The sequence below is a fragment of the Clytia hemisphaerica genome, unplaced genomic scaffold (assembly GCF_902728285.1).
Source record: "Clytia hemisphaerica strain Z4C2 unplaced genomic scaffold, Clytia hemisphaerica genome assembly, whole genome shotgun sequence".
Lineage (NCBI taxonomy): Eukaryota > Metazoa > Cnidaria > Hydrozoa > Leptothecata > Clytiidae > Clytia > Clytia hemisphaerica.
The window spans coordinates 863736-890894 of record NW_027103595.1 but is presented as its reverse complement, the minus strand read 5'-3'; the positions used below and the strand labels follow the sequence as shown (position 1 = coordinate 890894).

Here is a 27159-nt window from a genome sequence, read left to right as displayed (position 1 = left end):
TAACGACCGAGCTTGCGAGGTTGTTGCGTTGAACGAAATCTTTGAAAGAATATATACACATCTATTTCTATATACAGCAAATCAAATCATCCTTGTCAGATTATACGAAAAAACGGGCCAAAGCTCTTTGGATTAAGCATTTAATTAAAGAAAATGACCCAGTATCTTTGACCCTGTTTGAAATAGTTTCATAAGTCTTTTCGTCGTTGTCATTTCTGGTGAATACAGAGGATCCATCATTGATCGTTTTAAGATGAAAAACTTTCTGGAATAGTATCTACGGTGGTGCTTGGTTGAGATTCAACGTCTAACCATTGCAAATCAAACCATTAAAATCAATTATCTCTTTGCGGAGCAGGAATGTTCAGATGAAAAATTTGATTGGTTGAGATTCAACGTCTAACCATTGCAAATCAAACCATTAAAATCAATTATCTCTTTTCAAAGTAGGAATGTTCGGATGAAAAAAAAAATCGAAAACATCATCCATTATACTCCAATAAGTCTTACGAAGAAACACAACCATTCAAATTTAAAAACTCCATATTTCATAATATGACACGAAGAAGTGAATGGTCTCCGTCAGAACCAAAAACGATCAATAAACCGTCAAAACCAAAATCGATCATTAAATGAAATTTAGAAAGTCACGTTACCTTAATCCATACAATATATCAACAAGTTAAATTATGTATCTTAACAATTTGTGAATATTTACATTTCTTCTTCTCTTTCACTTTGTCTCTTTCTTTACTCCATAGATTCAACCAGCAATCCCATTTCGGTCAAAAGCTTTTTCTCCATCTCAAGATATTCAGCATATTGCTATAAAAAAATTTAATTTAATTGTACCCCTGAGTTCCCCTAAAATTTCGTATAAAATACTATAAACTATATGGCCAATTTTCCATAAATGGAACACGTAACTGATTAAGAAATCGTGAAAACGTTTTAACACCATTTTGTTAGATTATAGACAAAATTTTGAGAGACCACTATGATTGACCGTGAAGGAAGAGACTTTTGAAAGTGAGGTTATCCATGCCTTTAAATGGAAGCTTTTCTGCTACAAGGAATCAATAAAATCAAATTTCCCGAGTTTACTTCTGGTTCTCTTAAGAATCTGTCGGGGTCTGTCTAAACCCTGTTATTTAGAATGTCCTGGTAGCCCATTAAAATTAATAAAATGCCTACACTCAACGAAAAAACCATTTCGATCAAAAGTCTTAATATATTAAGCTACAAAAGCTTTTTTGTCTAATTATGTAAGCAGGGGGTTCGTCAAAACAGGAAACATGTTTGACACTTTTTTATTGTTACTTTGAGTCTATGGATAGTTCGATTTATGGAGAGAAATTTGTAAAAGCGCTTGAATAAAGAAAATAAAACTCACAGCTTTTGATCTAGTATCCCATTCCTCTTCAGTCTCTTGGACGTGTCCCTATGGGAAAATATGATGACAAATTACTGGCAGATTCGAGTTTATACCTAGATTCGCATATTCATTTGTTGAAAATTGAAGGATTTCTTACATCCACCAAGTCACATCTTAGAAATGTTTTTTTTGAAACTCCAAGAGGTCTTTTAAGTGTATTAAACACGTTTTATATAAGAACAAACTATATAAAAACCTAAGACTTAGATGGCTAAAATATTTAGAACAAATTAAAACACTTTTAAAACACAAATTTATTTTGAAATTGTACAAAGACACTCACAAAATGGTGAAAGAACATTTTTAGGCTTAAAACTCAGAAAGTTTTTATAAAAACTTGTATTTCTATCAAAAGCTCTAATGAAAAGGTATTTCAAACTCACTGCTTTTGAATCCACTTTGATGGAGGTTGGGAGCGAGTTTTGACCACGTGTTTTATCCAATAATTCAAGGCGACTTGCTTCTCGGTCCAAATAATGTTCAAATGCATGGAGCTGCATAAAAAAAAGAAGTGTGTGTGTTAGACAGGTCTTTCAATATATACGGCACACAATGTATCGATGTACTTCCCAGTATCATAATACCCCTACATCATAGTACTTTTTTTCTGTATCGCAGTACTCCCCTGTATTCAATTACATCTCTATCGCACTACATCTCTGTATCATATTATATGTCCCTGTATTTCAGTACACCCTCTTGTTAAAGTACAATCTTATATCATAGTACACCCCTGTATCAAATTCAATCTATGTATCAAATTGAAAGTACAACCCTGTAAAGTAAAGTCATGCATCGCAAATCAGCGTCTTTTTCACCTTATTTCTTTATTTTCCTAGGGGTTTTATAAAAAAAATCAAAATTTTAAATTTTTCGCAAGGACTAATTTTCGCGAAAATGGCCAAAATTCGCGAAACTCACGAAAATCAATCCACTTAAGGTACCTCATTGGTCACTAGCTTATGAAGAAACTAAAAGTCTCTGTATTAAAAGCCAAAATAAGAGTACATCAGGCGGAGGGGGGGGGGGGTTCTGATCAAAATAATGCAGCTGATTATACCTCGTTGGTGGTAGCATATCGCAAATTCCAAGGAACTTCCATGACGTGGAGGGTCCCTACTTCATCACCAGCTGCTAGTAATTGTTGCTTGGCTGGAAAGAAAACAGAATTTAACGTCAAACATAATATTTCCCTAAATAGAGATATCTAAATTGGAAACGCATCAGTAGTGAATGAGAGGGGAAGGGGTCCTTGGAGTTTTGCCTATATCCGGTTAAAAAGGTGTCCGTACAAAATGTTTGGCCTCGTACGTTAAATTTGATTTTCAATGGTATATAATACGTTTTGATACATGCGCCATAAACCCGAGTGGACCCTGCCCCACCGGAAAATTAGAAAAATATTTTGCCCCCGTGGAAAAAAATACCCTAAAGTTTTACTGTCACTGGAGAATTGACTTTCCTTTCGTCATAACAGGATTTTTCAACCTGAGAGCAATAGAATTTCTACTTTTTCCCACTTCTTAAAGGTAGATCAAACTCACGTGACATTTGGAATGGAGAAACAGTGATGATTGGAACAGGCGAAACATTTTGTGTTAAAAACGGTTCGTGACTCCTGTACGTGAAAACAAAGAAACAATCAGGAATAATAAATATCTTATTGATGTGATGCTTTTATTCATCAATAGAGCGCTTCACCAACCGAATATATTGATAGAAGAAGCAGTGAAATTATTTTTTAAATACTGACAGTTTCATGTCTTTTATTCGAGCAACCTTTGAAATAAAATCTTAAAACTAGAGTTCTGTTGCTCTCACAAAGAATTGAAATTGAGTCATTGTCTGTCGAAAGTTGACGTCTGCTTATTCCTTGGTGTGATTTAGAAATTCAATGCGAACGAACGAACGAACGAACGAACGAACGAACGAACGAACGAACGAACGAACGAACGAACGAACGAACGAACGAACGAACGAACGAACGAACGAAAACGGAAAAAGGTAAACAATGCGTGAACTTACTTATCTAGCAGATCCCAAACATCAATATTTCCGTCAGCTTTTCCGATGAAAAAGACGGAAGGTCGAGATGGGCTCCACATGCCACTTGTCAATTTACAGTCGTGGGGGTATGATTGTATCAAAGGTCCAAACTGAAAGAAATATTTTACAATACTGAAAGAAATGTTTCACGAAAATGAAAAACAAAATTTACGATACCGAAAGAAATATTTTACGAGACTAAGAGAAACATTTTAAGATACCAAAAGAATCATTTTACGATACCGAAAGAATCTTTTTACGATACAAAAAAATAATATTTTACGATACCGAAAGAAATATTTTACGAAACTGAAAGAAATATTTTACGATACCGAAAGAAGCATTTTACGAAACTGAAAGAAATAATTTACGAAACTGAAAGAAACACAAAGCTTCTAATCTTCTGATTCTATTTTAAAAGGGAGTTTAAGTAGTAGTTTATTAAAAAAACATGACATATTTAATCACTCCATGCTTTCAAAAAGCGATGGGAAAGAAGTGGTGCCCCCAAACTTCAATAGACAGCTAAAGAGATACATATTCAAACATACCGTGACGCCATCTTTCCAGATTGAGAAAGTCCATCCACCAACGGTCAAGAAGATAGTCTTGTTAAAAGGAGATTTCTGTAGAGTGTTGATGGTACTGTCGTGTGCATCGAACGAATGTTCTGGACGATTCGCTGTTGAACAGATGGAAGAATTAAAATAAAATGACGCTAAAGCTACTGTCTGTAGCGTTGCCTTCTTTTAACGTCCGTCAATCTTTTTCAAGCAAAGATTTTAACTGCCAGATTACAATAGAATTAGAATAGACATGGCAAAAAGCCGGCCGTCTAAACTAGAGCTTATACAGGCTTCTATAATTGAAAAAGGTTTAGTAAAGTCTGTCTCAAAATAATTTGCAGCTGAGACAAAAATGGCTGTAACTTTTGAGTAGAATATTATCAAGCAAAAGAAATTGGAAAAAAAGAAAAATGAAAATGAAAAGTGAAGAAGAAAAAAATCAACTTCTGGTTTTACTTACAAACAATTTTTCCAGTGTCGATGTCTTTAGTGGGTTTCCAGTCCAAATAAATCACTTCACCATCCTGAACAAAGCAATAAAGATCTTGATGAAATCAATGAAGGACCAAATAGAAAACTTTCTCAAATTCCCAAAGCATCTGTCTACTGAATTTTTCTTGCATGTCTTGAAGTCCCCAGTCATAGACTTGAAGGTTGTGTTCTAAGTCCGTGGTATAGATAGATAGGTATTTCAGGAAAGGATCCTACTCCTTTCGAAGCAGGACTCCATCTCTCTAGAGAAGGAACTCATAGCGCTTCTCATAGCGTTGCTGATCCTATGTACGCGGCAGAAAAGTATCTTTGTGCTCGGTGATTACACTCGAGCAGAGCAGGAGCGCGTACGCACTCGCAAGCTCACTGGCGGATTTAAGACAATAGAGCGACTACATCGGAAGCATGCAAAGAAGTGCAACGCTCGTTAAAATACAATAGAATTACAATTACAAATCTCTTCCTTTGTTAAGTTCGACATGGTCTAAAACCGCCTATGAAGCTTTCACGAGAATGTAATCACAACAATATCTGGAATATCTAACAACGCTCTTTTATCACAATTTTGGTACCCTATTTTCGTCACACGGTAAGGGTTGACCCGGGCAAAGGTACACATACTTGCCAAAAGAGTCGAAGTGCTACGGTGGGAATCGAACTCGGGTGGTCTGTCGAGAGCCGAGCGCGATGACCTTTCCACTTCGCAAATATATTCATGATATGCACCACTGCAACGACTTCACAAAATTATGCTACTTTTCTGTCTTTGTTCCACCCAATACGTCACTTTTTCTATTGTTTAAGTGATGTATTGGGTGGAAAATTCTAAAAGTTTTCAGAAAACTCTCCAGTGGTCCATATCATGAATAGTTCGTGTTATACACATGAATAAATGAGAATACCTCGGTAGCAACGTAAAATTTGGAATTGATGTTATCCAGTGATTTAGGTTCATCTTTTTTCTTGAAGGATGTGAAATTATTATCCTCTTCTTCGACAGGTTGCGTTAAAGGGATGTCTGAAATAAAAGATAATTATGTTTTTCGTACGGCCAAATAGTACAAGAACCGGGAACCGGGGAAAACCGGGTTTAAACTGGTTCTCAGTATACAATTAAGTTTGGAACTTAGATAGATAGAGTTGGATAACCAAGTAATCTAGGACTTTTAGACAGGTTTTTGATTGTTTTCAAGTGGTCCACGGTCCGCCAAGTCGTAATCATTGCTCCACTTAAAAAGACCCCGAAAGCAATGTAGAGAACTTTGTTTTTCTTTGAAAAACAGTGAAGGTACATTTACTATTAGATGAGCATCAAAACTTCGCGTAATGAAAACTTGAGTAAACAAACCACAGGGATAAGAGACACTAACCTGGCCGTCTAGCGGAACTTTGCACTTCATCGATAATGAATTTGACAGGACTGCATTCGCCTGAGCCACGCAATCGATGGGCTGTCACCTAGAATTGAAAGATTCGTAGATAGATCTGAAGTCACTCGCTACCCGCAGATATTTGTTTCATCTTTTCAAGGACTCGTCAGTACAGCTCAGGTAAATGAGTATAGCGAGCACAGCTTCCTTTTATCTTCTTCAGCAAAAATCAGCTCACTTCTTTTTAATTTGAGTGAGAATTCAACAACTTGAACAGAACCTGCGCTCGCTGTTGTCACCAGAGTGACAAAAAAATAAAAGTTTCAAGCAAAACTGCTTGTGGTGAGCGGATTAGCATGAGCTTACTCCTCACCAAAGTCTAAAAGAACGAATGCTCTGAGCGTAATTTGGCAAAAATCATTTTAACCATAAACTGGTAATATCTTGACAAACCTACATATTTCTCTCTTCTTTCTATTTCTCTCGATTTTATATCCCCCTCTTAAGTCTAAAGGGTCGGAAAAATGTCAAACTTTGCAAGAATATATCCCAGCCTAGAAATCTATCAGCGATAACAAAAATTTTTATCTCACCTTTAAAAGTGGTTTCCATGATAAATCAAGATGTTGGAAAGTCGTTACTCGATTGGAAGACGTGTTTTCGGGCATTGGTGTTCGAGCGACGCCTGATTTAGACGCACGCGTGTCCCAAAACAAAACATGTCTAAATAAAAAGAAGCCCATATACTTTGATGTTTTTACAGCACAATAATTCTTCTTATCATATCAATATGCTTGCATCAAGCTCTGTCACAACTTGTGCGAAAACTATATACAGTTGACACTCTCTAATTCGAAGTTCTTTTATTCGATAATATTGAAAGTCACCGTCAACAAGAAACTCTACTATTTGATACGCTCCCTTATTCGATGAAAATCCGATTCCCCTTGAAAAAATCGAATTCGAAAAACTTACCCGTCAGACGACGCCGTCATGATTTGAGAACAATAACGCAATCGATTTTCTAAAACGACTCCCATACGGCCAATCTGTGAATGTAAGTAAAGCAAGCATATTTATCATGTGGCTGTCTATCCTTTTTTCCTTTTGCGCTAGATCTGGGAGGTTGAATGCTGAGGTGAAGTGTCACATCTACTCTAAGCTCCTAGTAAATTTACCGCCAACACTGCCACACTGACCTTTATATATCTCTGGACCAAGCTACTCAATGCCGGCCAAGCAAAATATTATGATCGGAGTTTTTTTGAAATTGGTACCCGCTTGTACACTAGTGATGTAGCGCCGTTTGTCTGTAGACAAAGTTTCGAACACTACAATGGCTTCTTTGCGGGTACCAACTTTCAAAAAAACTTCGATCAAAGATGGCGGATATAGCTTAGTCCAGGGATATATAAAGGTCAGTGGGGGAATATCATGGTTTGTTCGAATTACAGAGAGATTTGAGTTAAAGGAAGCATATTAAGAGGGTTTGTCCTTGACAGGGACTGGGAATAAGTTCGAATCATAGAAAGATTCGAATAAGAGAAATTCAAATAAGCAAGAGTCTACTGTTCATCAAAACTTTACCTCAATATGGTCAGGAATCCATTGTATGTCAGTGATGGGCATACGATGTGAATTTTCGATACTTGAAACTGCACAATAACGAACTTTTGGTGATAATTCCGTTGTATTTGTATTGTAGAAAGATGGCTGAAAAGTATGAGAAGAAAAAAATTCATCATGAGATCTTATTTCGATGAAATCTGCAGTGGCAAATTGAAATACCTTTTCCAAGCCTTTTGGTTATGGCGAGATTATGTACTGGGTTCACAACGAAAATATGCATTTCATATTAGCAGATTCATGTAAAAAAGTCACGAACATACGTCGAGTAAAGCTCTGATTAGCTTAGATATGCAAAGATTACCTCATGCTCTAGACATTTTGAAAAAAAATATGCTACTGTGTGCAATATTCAACCAATCAGAGGTTAACTCGATGTATTTTCGTAACCTTTTTACATGAATCTGCTAATACGAAATGCGTGTTTGAATCTTCTGTGCCATAGAAAGTACATATGAATAAAATCAATAACATGGATTCTTGAATTTCAAAAATGTTATTACCAAGTTGGACATATTTTGGTTGGGGTTACTTCCTTGTCCGTGTGTTTTATGGTTGACCAATAAATCATTGTAATTTTTTATGTCCCACAACACAATCTGTAGAAATATCAATGAAATGTTAGCAAAAAAAAGCCTTTCCATCCTCCCTACTAGAAGCTTAAGGGCTAACCATAGCTTAAGATTGTTCACTTTTGAAGGTTGTGTGCCTCCTAATTGTGAAAATTTCTAAAAATTGCTAATGCAGCATTTTTGAAGTCAATATTTAGGGAATTTAGTCGACCAAATAAGAAAAATGCATATTTTAGAGATCTTCAAACTCTGTCATATGGTACAATCAGTTTCTGTCAGTAAGGAGCTTAAAAAATTGACTTTGGCTTATTCTCCTTCAATGCTGAATGAAAGTTTTCCGCAGCTTTGCAGCGTCAGATCTAGTTTAAAGTCCCAAGGGACCATAATATTATGAGAAAATAAAGTACTGTTTGAAAATGTTGAAAGAAAAAAGGCACCACCGGACCTTTTGTAAAGATAATGCATGAAAACAATTTTATTTAAAATACAAGGAAAGCAACGCGCTTAACAGACCTGTCCATTGAAGCATCCAGCGCAAACGATGTTTGGATCTGATGGATTGAATTTGAAACACAAAATATCGTCTGGCGCTTCCAGTAGTAACTGAAAACAAAAGGAAAATATATACGTGTCAAGACGACTGAGCTTCATATAAACCCTGGAGGTTTGATTTGGGTTTTCAGAGCAGTGCCCCTACTCGATTAGTCTACTGGACATCCATACTCTCTATTCAAACTTACACCACATAAGCAAAAATTCCATTAGAAGCTACTCAGTAAGAGTATGGTATTCCTTACCAGCTACTACTCGGTGTGTTACACAACTATTGCAGATTATTATAAAGTTTGATTAACATTGTAACACGATTTTATCGTGCAGAACTTAAAGCCCTCAAACGAAACAGTTCAGTCTCAAGATTAATCAACCAATGTATCCAATCTTTCCCAGTGGTCAAAGCATAGTTTTTCGTCTGTGACGAAAAATGGATTTTACAAAGCAAATTAGCACATATTCTTGAAATTTAGGTGAATTATGCAGAATTTTTGAGACAGGAAAGCCTTTTTATATAGTTTGCTGAGACAATAATCTGTCTGAAACGGAAGAGCCTTAATACTTCGCTGAGACGGAAGAACTTTTAACACTGCTTACCAAGGGATGAATGGGGTCAGCGAAACTCCAAATAAGGATTAACGAAGGTGATTGGGAAGCTCGTGTTGTTTTATCGATCCTCTCGTAAAATGACATGTGCTCCGTACAGGACACTGCAATCACACCTGTGAAAATATATAGACAATTTTTTTTTCATGAAATTATGTTATAAAAGTATAAAAGATTTCAACTATAGTACAGTTGAAGCTCTCTAATTCAATTTTCAAGAGGAATTGGATTTCCACCGAATAAGTATAATAATCGAATAACAGTTTTGAAGTCGCCTAGTCCGCCATGTTGTTTTTTAATCAACCTTAAATTTTCCAACGTTCGATTTTCAAATTATTTTTGAATCGCGTTGTTGACGACTAGAATTGAAAACAAAACTTGTCAGCCCAAAAACTAGATACACTTCCTTTTAAGATGAGCCCGATCCAGTCAAGTAGTTAGAGATCATAGTGGATGCCAATGATGTCATTAAAAAGGAAAGCTAACGCTAGTCTGAATCGCAGAACTCTGAAAAACCGCGGGTATATAAGGAGTATATAAGAAGGACGGATCCGCTATGGAATGCCAGTAGCCTAAGTTGACGTACCTTTTATGTGTGGATGCCATTGTATATCATGCACCGTCTTGTTCTTGCTGAATTGTAAATCTGTGAATGATTGATACTCCTATGAAAAAGAAGTGATATTTTAATTTGATTGATTCAATTCGAGATTTTTCTCTTTTCAAAATCAAGCGAGTTCATGTATGACATATTAATTAGCGAGTTTATATATTTGTACTTTTCAGAATAGAACAACCCGCAATTTCGATCTCCACTCCACCGCCCTCAAAGAAACTCGCTAATGTAAAATTCATGGGAGTTTTAAAATATTATAAAACAATTCAGAGGACAAAGAAAACTGAAGACCAATTTGCTATCACAACACTACTTCAGACCAGATGGGACCAAAAATTTGCTGAAAATTCACCCCGAAAGTAATATATGTAATTCCAAATGGAAAGCTAAGAAGATATCTCATAGCTAAGATGATATCTCATCTCCTCTAGAAACCATAATAACATCCATAAAATAATATATAATCTCTGCAGAATTTTTTAAGCTGAACCAAAAGAAATTCGAAATCAGGAAAAAAATTGGCCTACTGCACAGATTAGGAGTAAAAGTGTAGGACCCGTTATTTGTTAGGTAAATTTTGATCCACTATTTCCTCAGAAAATGAAGCTGTTTAAAGTACATTAGACTCTCTCTAATTCGATCTTCAAGGGACTAACAATTTTCTTCGAATTATAGAAAGATTTTTATTACAGGGAGTGTTTTATACGACTTTTAAGGTGAAGGGGCCGTTATTGTTCGAATTACAGAAAGATTCGAATAAGAGGGAGCTGGCCATGTGTCAATTTAAAATTGACGTCACACAAATAGTCATTTTAAATATAATCTGACGTCAAAACTTTCATAAACTTTAAGAAAATCTATCATCCAAAAACAACTTTTCAGTTTAATAATCCTGCTCTCGACAAAAACAGACGGGCACAGCAGCAGTATGGAGAGACTTTTTGGTTCAGTGTGATGTAAGTTTATCATCATTATTTAATGCATTTGAAATATGACTAGGAACAAGGGGTCCAGACCCCGATATTGTTTGTTTAGACCTTGTACAGTGGAAACCTTCCTGAGCGGTTTTATTAGAGAGTCTCGTAGATACGATCACATAGTTCTGTGAAAGTGTGTAATTTTTCAATTTGAGTTTGATATTTTATATATGATTTGAATGCTATGGTATTTAAATGTGTGTTTTATTTTAGGATTACAGTTGACACTCTCTAACTCGATCTAAAAGGGGAATTGTATTTTCATCGAATAAGGGAGCGTCGTTTATGAGAGTTTCTCTTTGACAGTGACTTTAGATTTCATCGAATAAGGGAGCCTATCGAATAGTAGAGAGTCGAATTAGAGAGCGTCAACTGTATTAAATCTTTGTTACAAAATTGATATTGAAATCGACGGAACAGATTTTTTGAGGATTTGAATTTTATTCCTTTGTCATGTATTATTAAGGTCGAAGTTATTTCTCAGAACTTATTTTCGCGGTACTGGTTCACTTTCACCGAAATTGTTTCTTTTTCCTCGAGGATTTCTACAGATTTTTTTGTAAAAATTATATTTCGTGGCTGACACACAAATCCACAATATATCACGTACACCCTAAGGTATGCTAAGTCACTGTAGAAGATATAAACATTTATAACAATGATTTTAGCCATACTGAACAACAATTACTCTATGAATAATGATTCTTTTGAAGATACTGTACAAGAATATTATCTTAAGGGAAGAAATTTTCGCGGTTCACAGCTCAAAATTTGGAAGTTTCGCGGAATTCAATTTCGCGGTTGAAAGGATTTTTGGTTTGAAATATGGCCTATTTTACCCTAAAAAGACCAATTTTGTAAGTGATTTTTTAAATCATGAGAATATTGGTGTTTCGGGGAATAATTTTGCGGCTTTGTCGAAAAATTAAATTCCTCGAAAATTTGTTCCGCGAAACTTTCTTCCCTTAAGGTATCAAAAAATTATGTTAAATTTCAGCGCGGAAATTTAGTCCAGGTTTCAGTGAGATTTCGTCTAATTCTACTGAACTCCTGAGGCAATCGCCAAAAATAAACCCACCCAAAATCAATCGATTGTCAGCAAAAATATTAAACAAAGACCGCCATGGCGAAGACTTTGCCATGCTGATGCTTTATGTATGTACGCCTCGGGCGAATCTTCCCCATGGTGGTTTTCTGATTTTTAATTCCAAAAGATAATGAAAGCGAGAATTGAAAAGACCTTTCTGTAAGTAGTTGTCTTGGATACGAGGGAAAGGTTTGTAAGTTGATTTTAACCGTGATATAGCTTGTTTCCAAATTGAAAAGATTGTCAGCAAAATTATTAAATGAAGTCCGCCATGGCAAATACTTGGCCATGCTGATGCTTTATGAATGTAACATCTTGACCAAATATTCGCCATGGTGGTTTTCTGATTTTACCGTTAAATAATTCCAATGAAAACGAGTTAGTTTTGGACATTACACATTCCGTCTAAAGACTGCAAATCTATGGGTAATCTACAATCGTTTAACAGAGTGACGTCACGTTGTCATTCCACTACGACGACTGCCCCGATTTCACCCTCTGAAGCGGATTTCGATACCCAGCTGGCACACAACGTTGTGTGAAATTCAAAATGACCCAACTTCCAGGCCAGGTTTGTTAATTAATTGCCATTAATCACATTGTTAGTATTTACAACAATACGTATCCACAAAAGCCCTAGTTACATGGTACATGGAATCGAATCTAATTCCAAACGAGGAGAAAGGTATGACGTCAAAATTTACGTGACGTCAAATATAAATATTTTTTTACAAAAGCAATGATTAGAATTCACAACTTTCTTGCAGCCAGTCTTGAGCTAACTTACAGCTTTTAAACTTGCAGAAATAAGAAAAGGATATAGAAATATTTGGTTTGTTGGTCTTGTACTCAAATTTTTCAGGTAGTTTTTTTTATTCTCTTTCAGTAAACATTTTAGTCGTTCAAAATGAACAAAGTTTGCCGAGTAGCATCAATAAAGGGAGTATTGAAGTTTTTCAGGCTTTCGACATTGACAGCTTACTCGGTTCTCTATTGGCATTATTATCTGTTATCAAAATACAGTGAATAATAGAGGTTCGAATTAAAGAAAGTTGATTGTATGAAGGCATGCCAGTGATAATAAAAAAAAACAAGGAGATTAAATGCATTTGGAGTCGGACTTGTCGATTTCTCTTTGTTTTGAACATATTGTTTCAGCTCATCTCCTGTGTTTCTCCATAGGGTTTAGACAACGAAAAAAGTAAGTTTCCAAGGAAGGTCTCGTCGCTCGGATTCACAAAGATCCATGCATTAATTGGACTGGGATTGGAAGGCATAGAGATGATTTCTCTTGTCTTGTCATATTACACGGTGTTTCACTGAAGGGTATAGTTAATGAAAAAGTAACAAGTTCCTAGGGAAGGTCTCTTCGCTGGATTCTCAAAGGCGCCCATGCATTAAATGCAATGAGGAGGTAGAATCATAGCTACGATCTTTCTTTTTGTCTTGAGTTTATTGTGGGATGTTTTACTGAAGGATAGAGTTAATGACAATGTAATAAGTTCCTAAGGAAGGTCTCGTCGCCGGATTCTTAAAGGTCCATACATTGAATGCATCAGGATTTTGAGATTCATTGCTACGAGTTCTTTTTGCTTTGAACATATTGTTCCAGTTATTTCTGCGATGTTTCACTGAAAGGTTTAGACAATGCAAAAAGTAACAAGCTCCCAAGGAAGGTCTCATCGCCGGATTCTCAAAGGCGTCCATACCTTAAACGCATATGCATCTGAGAACGCTTGACGAGGTCTATATATCTTGAATCAACGATGTAAAAATAATAGATAACCAACTACCTCTAGAAGGCACTTCTCCCAAGAGAACAACCATTGTTTTCCTATTGAAATGAGCACTCTATTAAAAAGCTCTGTGTGCAGTGCGTGTTATGCTTTTAGCTAGATTTTGACACACTTTTTGACATCCACTGAATTGATATAAAATTTGAATTGTTATTTACTGCAAATTTTGGAATCTTTAGACAATTCGACTAGGGATCGGCCTGATACCACTTAATCTTCATCTGTATAAATAAATGCTCATAAAATGCTGTTATCTGAAAAATATATGTGTGATTTGAAATGCGATATCTCACGAATGAAAGTGCATGAAGGTTGCCTGATACAAAATAAACAGATGAATGTTTATAGAACAATAATATTTAATTAAAAAATTCCTTCTGTGAGGCTGCCTATAGGAAAATACACTTTTTCTAACCCAAATTTTGGAAAAATATACATCACGTGATCGATTCTGTCCAATAGAAGGTTGCAAATGAAGCAAGTTTTTATTCAATTGCACTTTTTACGATGCATAATGTCATTAATATTTTTACAACCGTAACACGGATGTTTTTTGAGAATCAAGGCAAGTTGGTTATCTATTATTTTTACATCGTTGCTAGCCTGGATATCCAAGCTCAAAATTTAAGAAAAAACAAAATTTACCTCAACATACAAAGTTCTTAAATTATAGAGCTTGGTCTCCCTAGAGAATGAAAGTGAAAACCCATGTTTCCTAGCCAACCCAGGGCAGCAAAACAGAAATTAATAAAAAGCAGTCTTACAAGATCTAAAACTATTTAAAACATCCAAAGATTACACCAAAGTCCATAAAAAAGTTTGCATGCATTATCATGACCAACCATGTTTTCTTGGAAAATGAACTTGCCTCTGTTTTCTTCTTTTTCATGTTTTCGTGTAACAGAAAGCCCTATCTTCACTAGCAAGTGGAGGATTATCCTATTTTTGTTTCAGAATTGCTCCGCACCATGTAGATCGGTCCTTACGGCTTTAGCGAAGTGAGCGCAAGCCAGCGGACTGCATTCTCATATGAGAATGCAAATCGCTCTAGGGAGACCAGGCTGTAAATCAGAACATAAAATATCTAAAACTAGACTGTGAAATAATTTACAGCCTGGATATCCAGGCTACATCGTTGCTTGAATATTTTGTTCCATCTGTATCTTTGCTAGGATACTTTGATGTAGACTTTTCTCTATGGTGTGTAGACCATGCAAAAAGAACAAGTTCCCATGGAAGGTCTCGTCCATGCATTAAATGCAATGGGGAGCTAGAATCAAAGCTTATAATTATTTTTTTCCTGAGCATACTGAAGGGTAGACAATGAAAAAGTAACAAGTTAAACTTAAAGATCCATGCACTAAATGCACCGGGAGTTAAGATCCGTTCCTACAATTTTTCTTTGTCTTGAACATATTGTACGATGTTTCACTGGAGGGTAGAGTCGATATGAATGTTCTTAAGGAAGGTCTCGTCAATGGATTCTTAAACGTCCATGCATTAAATGCACCGGATGTCGATTTCCGTTTACGATTTCTCTTTGTTTTAAACATATTGTTCAAGCTTCTCTACGACTTTTCTCTGTAGGGTGTCGACAATTAGAAAAGTTCCAAATGAAGGTCTCGTCGCTGGATTGCAAAGGTCCATGCATTAAATGCAACGAGGAGCTAGAATCATAGCTACGATTTTTCTTTGTCTTGAGTATATTGTGCGATGTTTCAGCGAAGGGTAGAGTTAATGAAAAAGTAACAAGTTCCTAAGGAAGGTCTCGTCGCCTGATTCTCAAAAACGCATGCATTAAATGTAATTGTGGATTTTGAGAGTCGTCGCTACGAATCCTCTTTGCTTTGAACATATTGTTCCCGTTTTTTTCTGCGATGTTTCACTTAAGGGTTTAAACAATGCAAAAGTAATAAGTTCCCATGGAAGGTCTCGTCGCTGGATTCTCAAAAACCCATGCATTAAATGCAATGGTGAAACTTTAGAACCGTTGCTACGAATTCTCTTTGCTTTGAATATATTGTTGTTCCAGTTTTTTCTGCTATGTTTCACTGAAGGGTTTAGACAATGCAAAAGCAACAAACTTCTAAGGAAGGTCTCCTCGCCGGATTCTCAAAGGCGTTCATGCATTAAGTGCACAGGCATCTGGGAACCTTCGACGAGGTCTCTATAAATGAATTTACTGCTACGAGGTCTTTTTTGCATTAAATGCAACGAGAAGCTAGAATCATAGGTACGATTTTTCTTTGCATCTGTCTTATCCAAAATCAATCTCTCTAAGTCGAGCTCATCTTTTGAATGGAAACTACTCACGACTCATGAGAGAATTCTTTGAGTGTGTAAGTCAAATAGTAAAAAATAAGTTCAAAGTTTTCAAACAGATTCCAATAGCATTATTAAAGCATGAGTCGAGTTTTCTTGGCTGAAATTTGAAGAAACGGTTTCTTTTCATGGAAAGTATTTCTCTAAAAGTTCAGCCGCGAAGGCTCAATGATGTAACGGGCAGAAATGAGTTTTTTTGGTTAGCGTGAAAGAGGCGTATTCATTTCATTGGAAAGCTTTTCTTAAAGTTAAACCACGAGGACTTGATGATGTAATGACTTAAAAAAGCTTAACACAATTAGGAATGTCCCTAAAAAAAAGTAAAAAACGAGTTCTCATGGCTAACACGAAAGAGGCGTAATCTTTTTCTGAAGAGCCTCATCGTTACGCATAAAGATCTCAAGAAAACTCGAAATCTTTAATTATGTCCAGGAAGAGATTCTAAAAGATATGGAAGTCAAAGTTGAGTTTTCTTGACTAGAATTTGAAGAAACGGTTTGTTTTTATGGAAAGTAGTTCTCTAAGTTCAGCCACGAGGGCTAAATGACTTTAAGCTTAGGAATGTCTTTAAAAAAGTAAAAAACTTTTTTATTTTCGATCTTTTTGACTGTTCTTATAAAGCTTAAGGGAAATTATTTGTTTTATTTCTATCCGTAACTTTCACAACTTTTTTCTTGGACACTGGATATCTGGAGTGAAATAAAGTTTTGAAGTTTACTGCTGAATACTGGATGGAACAAATAGGCAATAGGATTTGAATCAATTGATGGAATACTGTGGCAATGAATGTCCTGATAACAAAATTTGAATTGAGAGCTCTGCCATGATGGCTTTAAGATACAAGGAATCTTCTGGTAAAGCATAGTTCAGACCCACTGGCTAGATCGATAGAGCCTTAATCGTTACGCATACAGATTTTAAGAAAACTCAAAGTCTTTCGCTAGTTCAAGCAAATAAAGATACCAAAAGACACGGAAGCCTAAGTTGAGTTTTCTTGGCTAAAATTTGCAGAAACAGTTTCTTTTCATGGAAAGGTCTTTCTCGAATTTTAGCCAAGAGGGCTAAATGATGTATAGGCCAAATGACTTAAAAAAGCTTAACACAATTAGGAATATCCCTAAAAAAAGCAAAAAATGAGTTCTCTTGGCTATCATGAAAGAGACGTATTCTTTTTTCGTGAAATCCTCTTTGTAGTCCAGGAAGAGTTTCAAATCCTAAGTTGAGTTTTCTTGGCTAGAATTTGAAGAAATGTTTCTTTCATGAGAAAGCTTTCTTCCAAGTCAAGCCAAGAAGACTCGATGATGTAATGACTTAAAAAAGCTTAACACAATTAGAAATATCCCTAAAAAAAGCAAAAAATGAGTTCTCTTGGTTTTTGTGATATTTCTGTATTGAAATTGTTGCAAGTCGTGTTATCGAAAAGTTTATTGGACAATAATCACCACATACACGTTTTATTTATACGAACATCCAACATTTTTCGTGCAGTAAGATGCAGAGTTGGTTTTTCTAGCTACGATGCTTTTTTTTATTTTATGCAGATCTGTCTACCATCTTTTTAAACAATGACATCTCACCAGGAATTAAGTAGCATTTTTATACACAACCAACATTAAGCCGGAAACTGTTATTGGGTTGTAAATTCAATTCAGTCAAGTGATTTTTATCCTTAATCCACAACCTTATTCTCATGGCTAAGCGTCCAGGCTAGGATATTTTATATAGCAAAGGCCATGTATGATGCTGAGCTATGAAGACAACTTGACATTGTGTAATCAGATTAAAATTCAGTATTACACATAAGAAAATATCTTCATCTCAGGCTCAATTCAACAAACTTTTCATGGCTAAGCATCCAGGCTTGGTATTTTAAGTAATCACGGGCTTGTATAATCTTAGCCATGATGACATCGTGACTTTGCTTAAATTGTTTGACCACCCACTGGTCTGGACGTGAAGAAGTTGTCTGCAACTCCGGTGTAATTTTCATGGCTAAGCGTCCAGGCTTGGTATTTTATGTAATCACGGGCTTGTATAATCTTAGCCATGAAGACATCGTGACTTTGTTTTTAATTGTTTGAGTGGTCAATCTCGTCTGGATCTCGTCTGGATGTAAGTTAGTTGTCTACAACTCCAGTGAAGTTTTCATGGCTAAGCGTTCAGGCTTGGTATTTTATGTAATCACCGCCTTGCATGATCTTAGCCATGCAGACATCGTGACTTTGGTTTTAATGTTTGACCACCCACTGGTCTGGATGTAAGTACTGTCTGCAACTCCAGTGAAGTTTTCATGGCTAAGCGTTCAGGCTTGGTATTTTATGTAATCACCGCCTTGTATGATCTTACCCATGGAGACATCGTGACTTTGGTTTTAATGTTTGACCACCCACTGGTCTGGATAAAGTACTGTCTGCAACTCCAGTGAAGTTTTCATGGCTAAGCGTTCAGGCTTGGTATTTTATGTAATCACCGCCTTGCATGATCTTAGCCATGCAGACATCGTGACTTTGGTTTTAATGTTTGACCACCCACTGGTTTGGATAAAGTACTGTCTGCAACTCCAGTGAAGTTTTCATGGCTAAGCGTTCAGGCTTGGTATTTTATGTAATCACCGCCTTGTATGATCTTAGCCATGAAGGCAACCTTTTTGTTTTAAATTGTTTGACAACCCACTGGTCTGGACGTGAATGAGTTGTCTGCAACTACAGTGTAGTTTTCATGGCTAGGCGTTAGGACGTGAATACTTATGTAATTACCTTGTACGAAATTAACCATAAAGATGTGCAGGTTAAGCATCCAAACAAAGATACTTTATGTAATCACTTGAACGATGATTTCTCCGTTTTAAAGCTCAAAGCAGGTTTGAAAATTGTATAGACTCGTTGTCCTGCGATTTTTAACTTTTGGATTCTGGGTTAAACGATATTGGAGGTTGTTTAAAATCTTTGTAAAAGTCGAGTGTCCTCAGATTAGCATTATACGCATTTTCATTTCATCGTGAATCTGACACGTCTTGAGGTCTCATTATTGCTAAGGGTCGAGACGTGGGTACTTTATGTAGCTAAAGTCTTCTGATAATTAGCTATTGTTACTCCATGGTTTCTTCATTTTAATGTTTTGGTTGAATGTTTCTATTTAAATTTCCAGGACATGAATAGTTCTCGTGGGTAATGCTCTAGATGTCGTTACTCTGTATAATTAGAAACGCCTTGCATTTTAATTTTATTGTGTTTTAAAGTCAGGCGGCAGTTCAAAGTTTGGAATAATCAAAAAATTATATGAAAATTATGCAGAGTCAACTATCTGCTCGTGCTCTTTGAGTTAAGAATTAATCCATGTTACTTTTGAGGTGTTTTTAGAAATTACTTTATTTCGCTTCATTTGATTTTTTTTTTTCGGTTATTCCAAGAAAGTTTTAAAAGAGAAGGAATAACAATGATCTTCTTTCCTTTGAGTGATCCTCAGCACATTAACACCTGACGCTATTATATATTTCCCTCTTTCATAAGTTCTCGGGTTTCCGACTTTTTAAAACACAATAGGTGTATTATCAATTCAATGTCCAATCAAATCACTCGATTCTTAATCGCTGAGAGCGCAAGCGCATTTTAAAGCGTATCATAACCAGTCGAGTACTATTGCAAATTAGGAGAAATGCGGGTATTTCGCTTAAATAGGATGAATTATCATAAATAAGATAAAATCGATAGCTTAGTTAGGAGAAATAGAAGAAAAAGTTGATTTTCTGAACAAATTCAGAGATCCGCGTCTTTATTACTCTCTAAATCAATTGTGCTCATACAGAAGATCATTTTAAACCAAAAGTTGGCTTCTTATCAGCGCGGAGCGAAAAAATATAAGCATTTATCCTATTTTGGATAAAATGTACTAAATAAGAGAAATAGTATTTTTGTTTACTCTCTTTCCCGTAATAAAAAAGATGAAGAATTAAAAAGGTTTGAGTGGACGAAAAGTGTCGACAGCGTTCAATCGTGTTTGTTACAATTACTGTTTAATACATCTTAATTTCTATATCTTCAAAACAACTACGCATGCGTACTACTTAAAAGTTGAATAACTTCTGAACGCACGCTGACTGGTGGATCAGACTTCACAAGCATACTATGCTGGCTCCAAATTTCTTAAATTTATGCAAAAATTGACGCGGATCTCTGAATTTGTTCAGAAAATCAACTTTTTCTTCTATTTCTCCTAACTAAGCTATCGATTTTATCTTATTTAGGATAATTCATCCTATTTAAGCGAAATACCCGCATTTCTCCTAATTTGCAATAGTACTCGACTGATAACATAAGACGAAAAATCATTTCTCACATTTTTGTATATAAATGTGAAATTTTAAAAAAGGTTTCAAATCATAAACAAAATTAAAACCAGAAACCCCATTTACTTTATCATGAATAACTGACGAAGGAAGATTTTTCAATATCATCGGATCAATATAAATATATTTAATATATATAATTTGTTTAAAGATAAAATAAAATCTTTCAGAAAAACAATCCTACAACTTTGTTTGTTATCAAAAGTGTTGGCAAATCAAAAAATTACATTAAAAGACATATTAGACTTTATGTGTTTTGTTGTATCGAAACTAGCACTGTTAATTTTCTTTCTGAGTTTTTCTTTTCAAAACATCTCGAGAAATGATAATTTCAAGGATTGCATTAATTCTGAATTCTCATTAAAGTTTTTATTTGTCAATTTTCGAGACAGTAAACCAAAATTGTTGAGTACTCCTGACCATGTACAGGCCTGTACAAACATTTCCCATGAGAAATCCTCATTAAATTTCAATGTTAAATCAATAGCAGGTTGTACATGATTATTGTTCCAAGTTGTTCAATAAGTTATTTCTTGACAGGTTATGCATGGTATGTTATAAAATTTTTCGACAGTCACAGCATTACTTCATTCAACGTTTTCTATTAAATTTTTCCATCATTCTTCCTTCCTTTACCACAATCAAGCTCTATTACAGATGGTACATATGCTTTGGTGTGGAGAACGTGACAGTGACAGCCAAAAGTTGCAGGCAAATACAAACTTTGTTGGGATTGACCTAGATAATGAAAGAAATAAAATTTTAATAGCTAAGCGACTTGAAGAAAGGTGATGAAAATTTTCTCTGACAAATTAAAAGATACTCATGAACCAACAGTATAACAGAGTATAACTCCCTTTTGGTCAATTTTTGCCATCCCAAAGAAAAACTGAAAACATAATGCCCTCTCTGGCTTACAAAAAATAGCCATGAATACAGTAGGGAGACTCTTTAAAAAACATAATTTACCTTGTGTGTAGCTATTCAAATCTGATTCCAAAATGTTGAAGAAATACTGTTTTGTAATCAAATACAACTTTCTTTCCACACACTCATACATGAATCATCCAATTTTTCCTGTGTTCGTTTTGTTTTCTACGGTATTACATGATGTATATTACTTTCTTGCTGTAAAAAACAAAATGGAGGACAAATTCTCGGAAGTTTTCAAACCGAAAATTCAGAATTTTAAGTGCTCTACTAGAATTTAAATCCTATATGTATGCAAAAGATCTATGTACCACAAGAAAGCCACACTTCTATACTTTTCATAACGATGCACACATTATATTTCGAAAATTCCACGAGTAGCTACCTAACTTTAAATAAGACCCCCTAAAATGTAAAGAAAAAATTATCCTTCAACTTTTCTTCGCCAAATCTCATCTCATAAGCATGTTTCTTCTCTCTCTAGATATATTTTGTGTAGTTCAAACATTCCACAAGATCATTCAGCAAAAATTCTTGATTGGTAAACAGTTTTTGTAGAGAAATCTTTAAAAATATCTTGGATGGTCAAGAAAAATCTTAGTAACCAATTGTCGTAAAATTGTCGGTTTGCCGAGAAACGCAAAAAAAGACTGGGGCGATATGCCAAGCTTCACTTTCTATTATATCGATATCATAATAGGGAAATCAATGGAAACGGCCCGCGCAACGACCGCGTTGTTATTCCTTCTCTTTTAAAACTTTCTTGGTTATTCTGAGATAAAAGTATGCATCTCTGAGAATCACCATCAGCTAGCAAAGCAAATGGAAACGAATTGTCGATATGTTGGCTTTCTTAGATAGATAGAGTCAATATTCTACGTGGATAGCCCAGTAATCTAGGACTTTTACACAGTTTTTCAATTTTTCAGTTCGAATACAAAAAGAATACAATTATTGTTGTATACCTAAGTTTTTCTTCATATCATACTTCCTTACTGCTACTTGTTTCAAATAAACGTCCCTCGGGAGGCTTGTTCGAAGGGGGCGTTTATTTGAGGGGGCGTTAATTGAAAATTGTTCCTTAAAGGAGGGTTGTTTATTCGAGGGGCGTTTATAAAAGGTGTAACTACTTATTGTTTTACACACATAAGTTGTTGAATGCTACAATATCATTTTGAATCTTCCAAAGTATTTTAAAGCATTCAACAACATCATCATTGATAAAAAAATCTGACGTCAATTTTCCATGTCATTTGTGTAAAAGAAAACTTGAGTGATTTTAGTTTTTGAAGAGTACAAGGTAAAGGTTAGAGTCTTTGTGATCGAATTGAGGATTAGGATCGTTGAAACTTTATATATTGCAAATATTGTAAATCACGTGAGTACTTTAAAGGTTTTATTTTTGTATAAGTGTTCCCGTTTCATATCAGACACATATTTCATGTCGGACAGTGTCTGTTATTGTAATAATAAGCTGATAAAAGCAAAAAAAGTATTTTTCTTTTCCTCTTTCTGGTTAATCTTGCTCCACATTGTGTCCATCCAACGTGAAAAAGCTTGTGAATTAAAATTGATGAGTAACAAACGATATCACTCTTATTTAAAACATAACCATAAGCCACGAAGACGTTAATTTTTCGATTACTCACTTATCCGGACATGACGATGTTGTCGTAATGGTTAAGCGTCTAGACGTGGATACTTTATATAACAAAATATCCTCAACAACGATTAACCATGAAAATAACTTGTTTTTGATTACTCGCTGTCAAGACATAGCAGTGTTTTATCATGGCTAAAAATCTAGACGTGGATACTTTATGTAATCAAAGTCTTCAACAATGCTTAGCCATAAGGACTTCGCAGCTTTTTCGTTGATTTTTTTCATAGCTTTTATCAAAGTTAAAAACTCCAGGCGTAAATAATTCATGTAGTCGAAGTACTTAGCCATGAAGACTTGCTGGCTTTTTGTTGATTTTTTCATCATTTCTGATACAGACATGACAGAGTTTCGATGGCTAAGCGTCCAAGCTAGGATACTTTATGTAGCCGGGATGCTGATAGTCAGTCATGAAGACTTACTGGCTTTTTCGTTAATTTTTTGATTACTCGCTGATCCAGACATGACGGTTTTTAATCATGGCTAAGCGCATCCAGATTTTAATCATGGCTAAGCGCATCCAGACGAAGATACTTTGTGTAATCACTTGAACGATGCTTAGCCATGAACACTCGGTGTCTCAATGTGTCTTTTTTGTTTCAAATTGTTTTTCATCTTTGATCCAGACATGATAGAGTTTTTATCGTGGTTAAGAATCAAGACGCGTGTACTTTATGTAGTTAAAATTTTGATGCTTAGCCATGATGACTTCGTGACTTCTTCGTTTAAAATTTTTGATCACCTTTGCTCCAGACGCGAAGAAGTTTTAATCATGGTTAAGCGTCTAGACGTGGATACTTTATATAATAAATATCCTCAACAACGATTAACCATGAAAAGAACGTGTAGTTATTTTGTAACTTTTTTGATTACTCGTTGTCAAGACCCAGACTTGATTGAGCTTTCATCATGGCTAAGCATCCAGGCTGGGATACTTTATGAAGCAGGATTGTAGATGCTCAGCCATGAAGACTAACTGGATTTTCCGTTAATTTGTTCATCGCCACTGGTCTAGACATGACCGGGTTTTATTATGGTTGATACTGCATGTAATCGAAGTCTTGTATGGTGCTTAGCCATGAACACTAAATGTCTTCCCTGCTTTGGAGCTTAAAGTATATTTACTTTTGTATCGTACAAGCGAGAATCTCCATACTAAGGATTGGTTACATGATGGTTTTTTTTCTTTTGCATTATTCCAAAGACACGATAAAATTTTAATTACTAAGACAAAACAGCCGAAAATGAAGCAACATTTATCGGTCACTGGAACGTTAATGTGGTTAATGTTAATGTAATGTTAATGTATATATTCTTTAAAGTCGAAAAATGTGTACAAATCTGTACTAGCTTGAAAGCTAATAGAGTTCGACTGCCTATTTTACAAAATGAATCGTTCATCATGACGATTTCTTCTGTAGAGCATTTTGGTTTGTAATTTGAAGATATTTTTGTTTGGTTTTGTAATTTTTTAACGAGGCGTAGTTTTGTTCTTGGGCTTCCTCTTACGCGCCAGTTGAATCCTTTATTGTTATTGTTCTTGTTGAGTTTCTTTGCTTGTTCGTGCATCTCCTTGATCTTTTTCCGTTCGTTGATTGTGAAATCTTCCGTTATACTTACCTGAAAGAAACAATTGTTTTAGCATGTGTAAATTCTTCATGATAAGATCTTTGTCATGTTGACTTTGCAGGGTGACTTTCAGAGGACGACCATTCTTAGTTTTTCTGTCTCCTAATCTGTGGTGAGTAACATTGATTTCTGGAACATTGATGTCATCTAGGAGTTCTCGGAACCGAAATTTGTCATATTTTATCCCATTTTCTTCTTCTTCCTTATCTGGGCCTGAATATTCGAGAAACCCGTGAACGATCATATTCAGTTTTCTAGATGTCTCTCTTTTCACTTTCTTCCTTCCGTTTTTGTTCGTCGGCAGATTTTAAGTCTTCTTTTTGTTTCTTGGTAATCTCAGCGTATGTTTTCTTTGATGTTTCCGTCATTATTTCTGCGGTGTGCTTTTTTCCTCCTTTATCATGCTTCTTGTCTTTTCCTCCATCTCTTGTAGTTTCCCTGCCAGAAAAGCTTTTAAGTCATTTTTGATGGAATCACGGGTTTTGGTGTTGGTGTTGACCTCATTGTTCAGTTTTTGTATGGCGTCGTCTTTCTTTTTAAGTTCATTTTGCATCATATGTTGAGTGTTTTTTCCCACTTTATTTCTTAGGTTTTTCGTTATTCGTACGCAGTTTGAACATAAGTAATGATCGTTGTAGGATGTCACAAATATCTGTAGTTGATACAAGGGTAACTGTGTGCACTCATAATGAACTGATCTTTTACATTTTTTGCATGTTAAGCGATCCAGGTCTTCTTGACGGCGTGCAAGCTTGAGGTGGTGAAGCTGCTTCGAAAGGCTGATCTTTATCCATTTTGATGGTCAGGGAAAGATGGATAGAAATTGCACAAAATAATAACATCCAAACAATAATTCTAGACATCAAACATAAAAAGAACCGAAAATAACCGAATAAGCTTCAAAACGTATGCGTAGCTTAATATCAATTTGTTTTTGAATTTCATGTCAATTCCTTTCGTAATATCATGAAACCTTTCAACTTAGAAGTCAAACACTATTGAAAATCTATAAGAAGTTACGGTCCTTCTGTTTTTTGGTCATTTAAATGAAGAATTAGAAATGAAGACGTGAGTCAGTTGTCTTCAACTCCAGTATAGTTTTCATGGCTAAGCATCTATGCGTGGATATTTTATGTTATCACCGCCTTGTATGATCTTAGCCATGAAGACAACAAGACTTTGGTTTAAATTGTTTGACCACCCACTGGTCGGGACGTGAGTCAGTTGTTTGCAACTCCAGTGTGGTTTTCATGACTAAGCATCTATGCGTGGATATTTTATGTAATCACCGCCTTGTATGATCTTAGCCATGATGAAGAAGTGATTTTTTTGTTTTAAATTGTTTGACCAATCACCTGCCAAGGCGTGAAGAAGTTTTTAGTTTTCTTGGTTAAGCGCCTATACGTAGATATTAAAATATATTGTAGACTCTTTTCCAAGAAGACAATTTGCAGTTATTTTATACCTTTTTGCAGGGTTGAGTAATTTATGTGATCCAAGTGTTCATGCTCACTCTTGAAGACTTACAGGATTTTTCGTTAATTTGTTTATCATGGTTAAGCGCCTAGGCTTTAGTACTTTATGTAATCACCGCCTTGTATAATACCGAGTTTATGTATGTGTGTTTTTCAGCGACGGAGACGATAAGATTATAATTTGACTAGATCATGACCAACTGACGACGACAGTAAATCATCACTTTTACCGTCCTCGATTTTGCGAGGCAGAACTTCGGGTTTTACCAAATCGCTTCAGTCACTTTACCGTCCTCAAAAGTGCAAATACATGAACTCGCTAATGCTAACCCAAGAAAAAAACATGGCGTTTGTTGCTTAGACTCTTGAAAATTTAATTTTTGAAATGATGGAAAATACTATGTTTTTAAAAGCCATGGTGCTTTGTTTCAGAATTTGTAGAGGCGGTTTTACTTTTTATTATAGAATATCACTCTGTTGTTTTCTGAAACGATGACTGAAGACATTCTATGATTTTGAACAATGGAATTCAATTCATGATATTCATGACCTAAAGTTTTCTACGGAAATACCCCGGTTTTAGCCAGTAACGGCAAATTTAAACTAGACAAAAGTTGTATAAAACAACTACTGGCAAAAACCGGGGTATTTCCGTAGAAAATATTACATCATCAATATAATTCAATAAAACTCCCTCACAGAGAGGATCTTAATAAGGACTTGATAACACTCAGCAACGTCATAAGTGATAAAAAAAATCTGACGTCAATTTTCAATCTCATTTTGTGCAGAAGAAAGTTTTAAAAAGAAATTTCAATTTTTTGCAGAGCAGGAGGTAAGTGCAATTTGCATCTTCTTGAAGATCATTGAGATTTTTTATATTGAAAATATTGTAAGTCGCGTTTTTGAAAAGTTCATTGGCATCACTACATATACGTTTTATTTATAAGAACATACAAAATCTTTGAGGTCTTTAAATTTTCTTCACTATTTCACTTTCAAACCTAAAAAAATTCTAATAACTTTCTTGGTTTCACTATTTTGTGAGTGTTTTTGT

At 35.3% G+C, this 27159-nt stretch overlaps 1 protein-coding gene across 1 annotated transcript in view; it reads right to left on the bottom strand.

Annotated features, from left to right (window-relative positions):
- Positions 1-368: 368 nt before the first annotated feature.
- Positions 369-27159, bottom strand: part of LOC136801618 (dynein axonemal intermediate chain 3-like) — a 54736-nt gene continuing 27945 nt past the window's right edge. The window contains exons 8-24 of the mRNA XM_067058258.1: positions 9852-9930; positions 9257-9381; positions 8621-8710; positions 8039-8134; positions 7497-7622; positions 6885-6958; positions 6503-6632; positions 5910-5997; positions 5442-5557; positions 4508-4571; positions 4033-4163; positions 3461-3591; positions 2980-3053; positions 2496-2587; positions 1819-1929; positions 1394-1441; positions 369-825 (exon numbers count right to left, since the gene is read on the bottom strand). Coding sequence (XP_066914359.1) covers positions 751-825; positions 1394-1441; positions 1819-1929; positions 2496-2587; positions 2980-3053; positions 3461-3591; positions 4033-4163; positions 4508-4571; positions 5442-5557; positions 5910-5997; positions 6503-6632; positions 6885-6958; positions 7497-7622; positions 8039-8134; positions 8621-8710; positions 9257-9381; positions 9852-9930 — 1650 coding nt within the window. The 3' untranslated portion in view covers positions 369-750. The remainder of the gene's footprint in view (positions 826-1393; positions 1442-1818; positions 1930-2495; positions 2588-2979; positions 3054-3460; positions 3592-4032; positions 4164-4507; positions 4572-5441; positions 5558-5909; positions 5998-6502; positions 6633-6884; positions 6959-7496; positions 7623-8038; positions 8135-8620; positions 8711-9256; positions 9382-9851; positions 9931-27159) is intronic.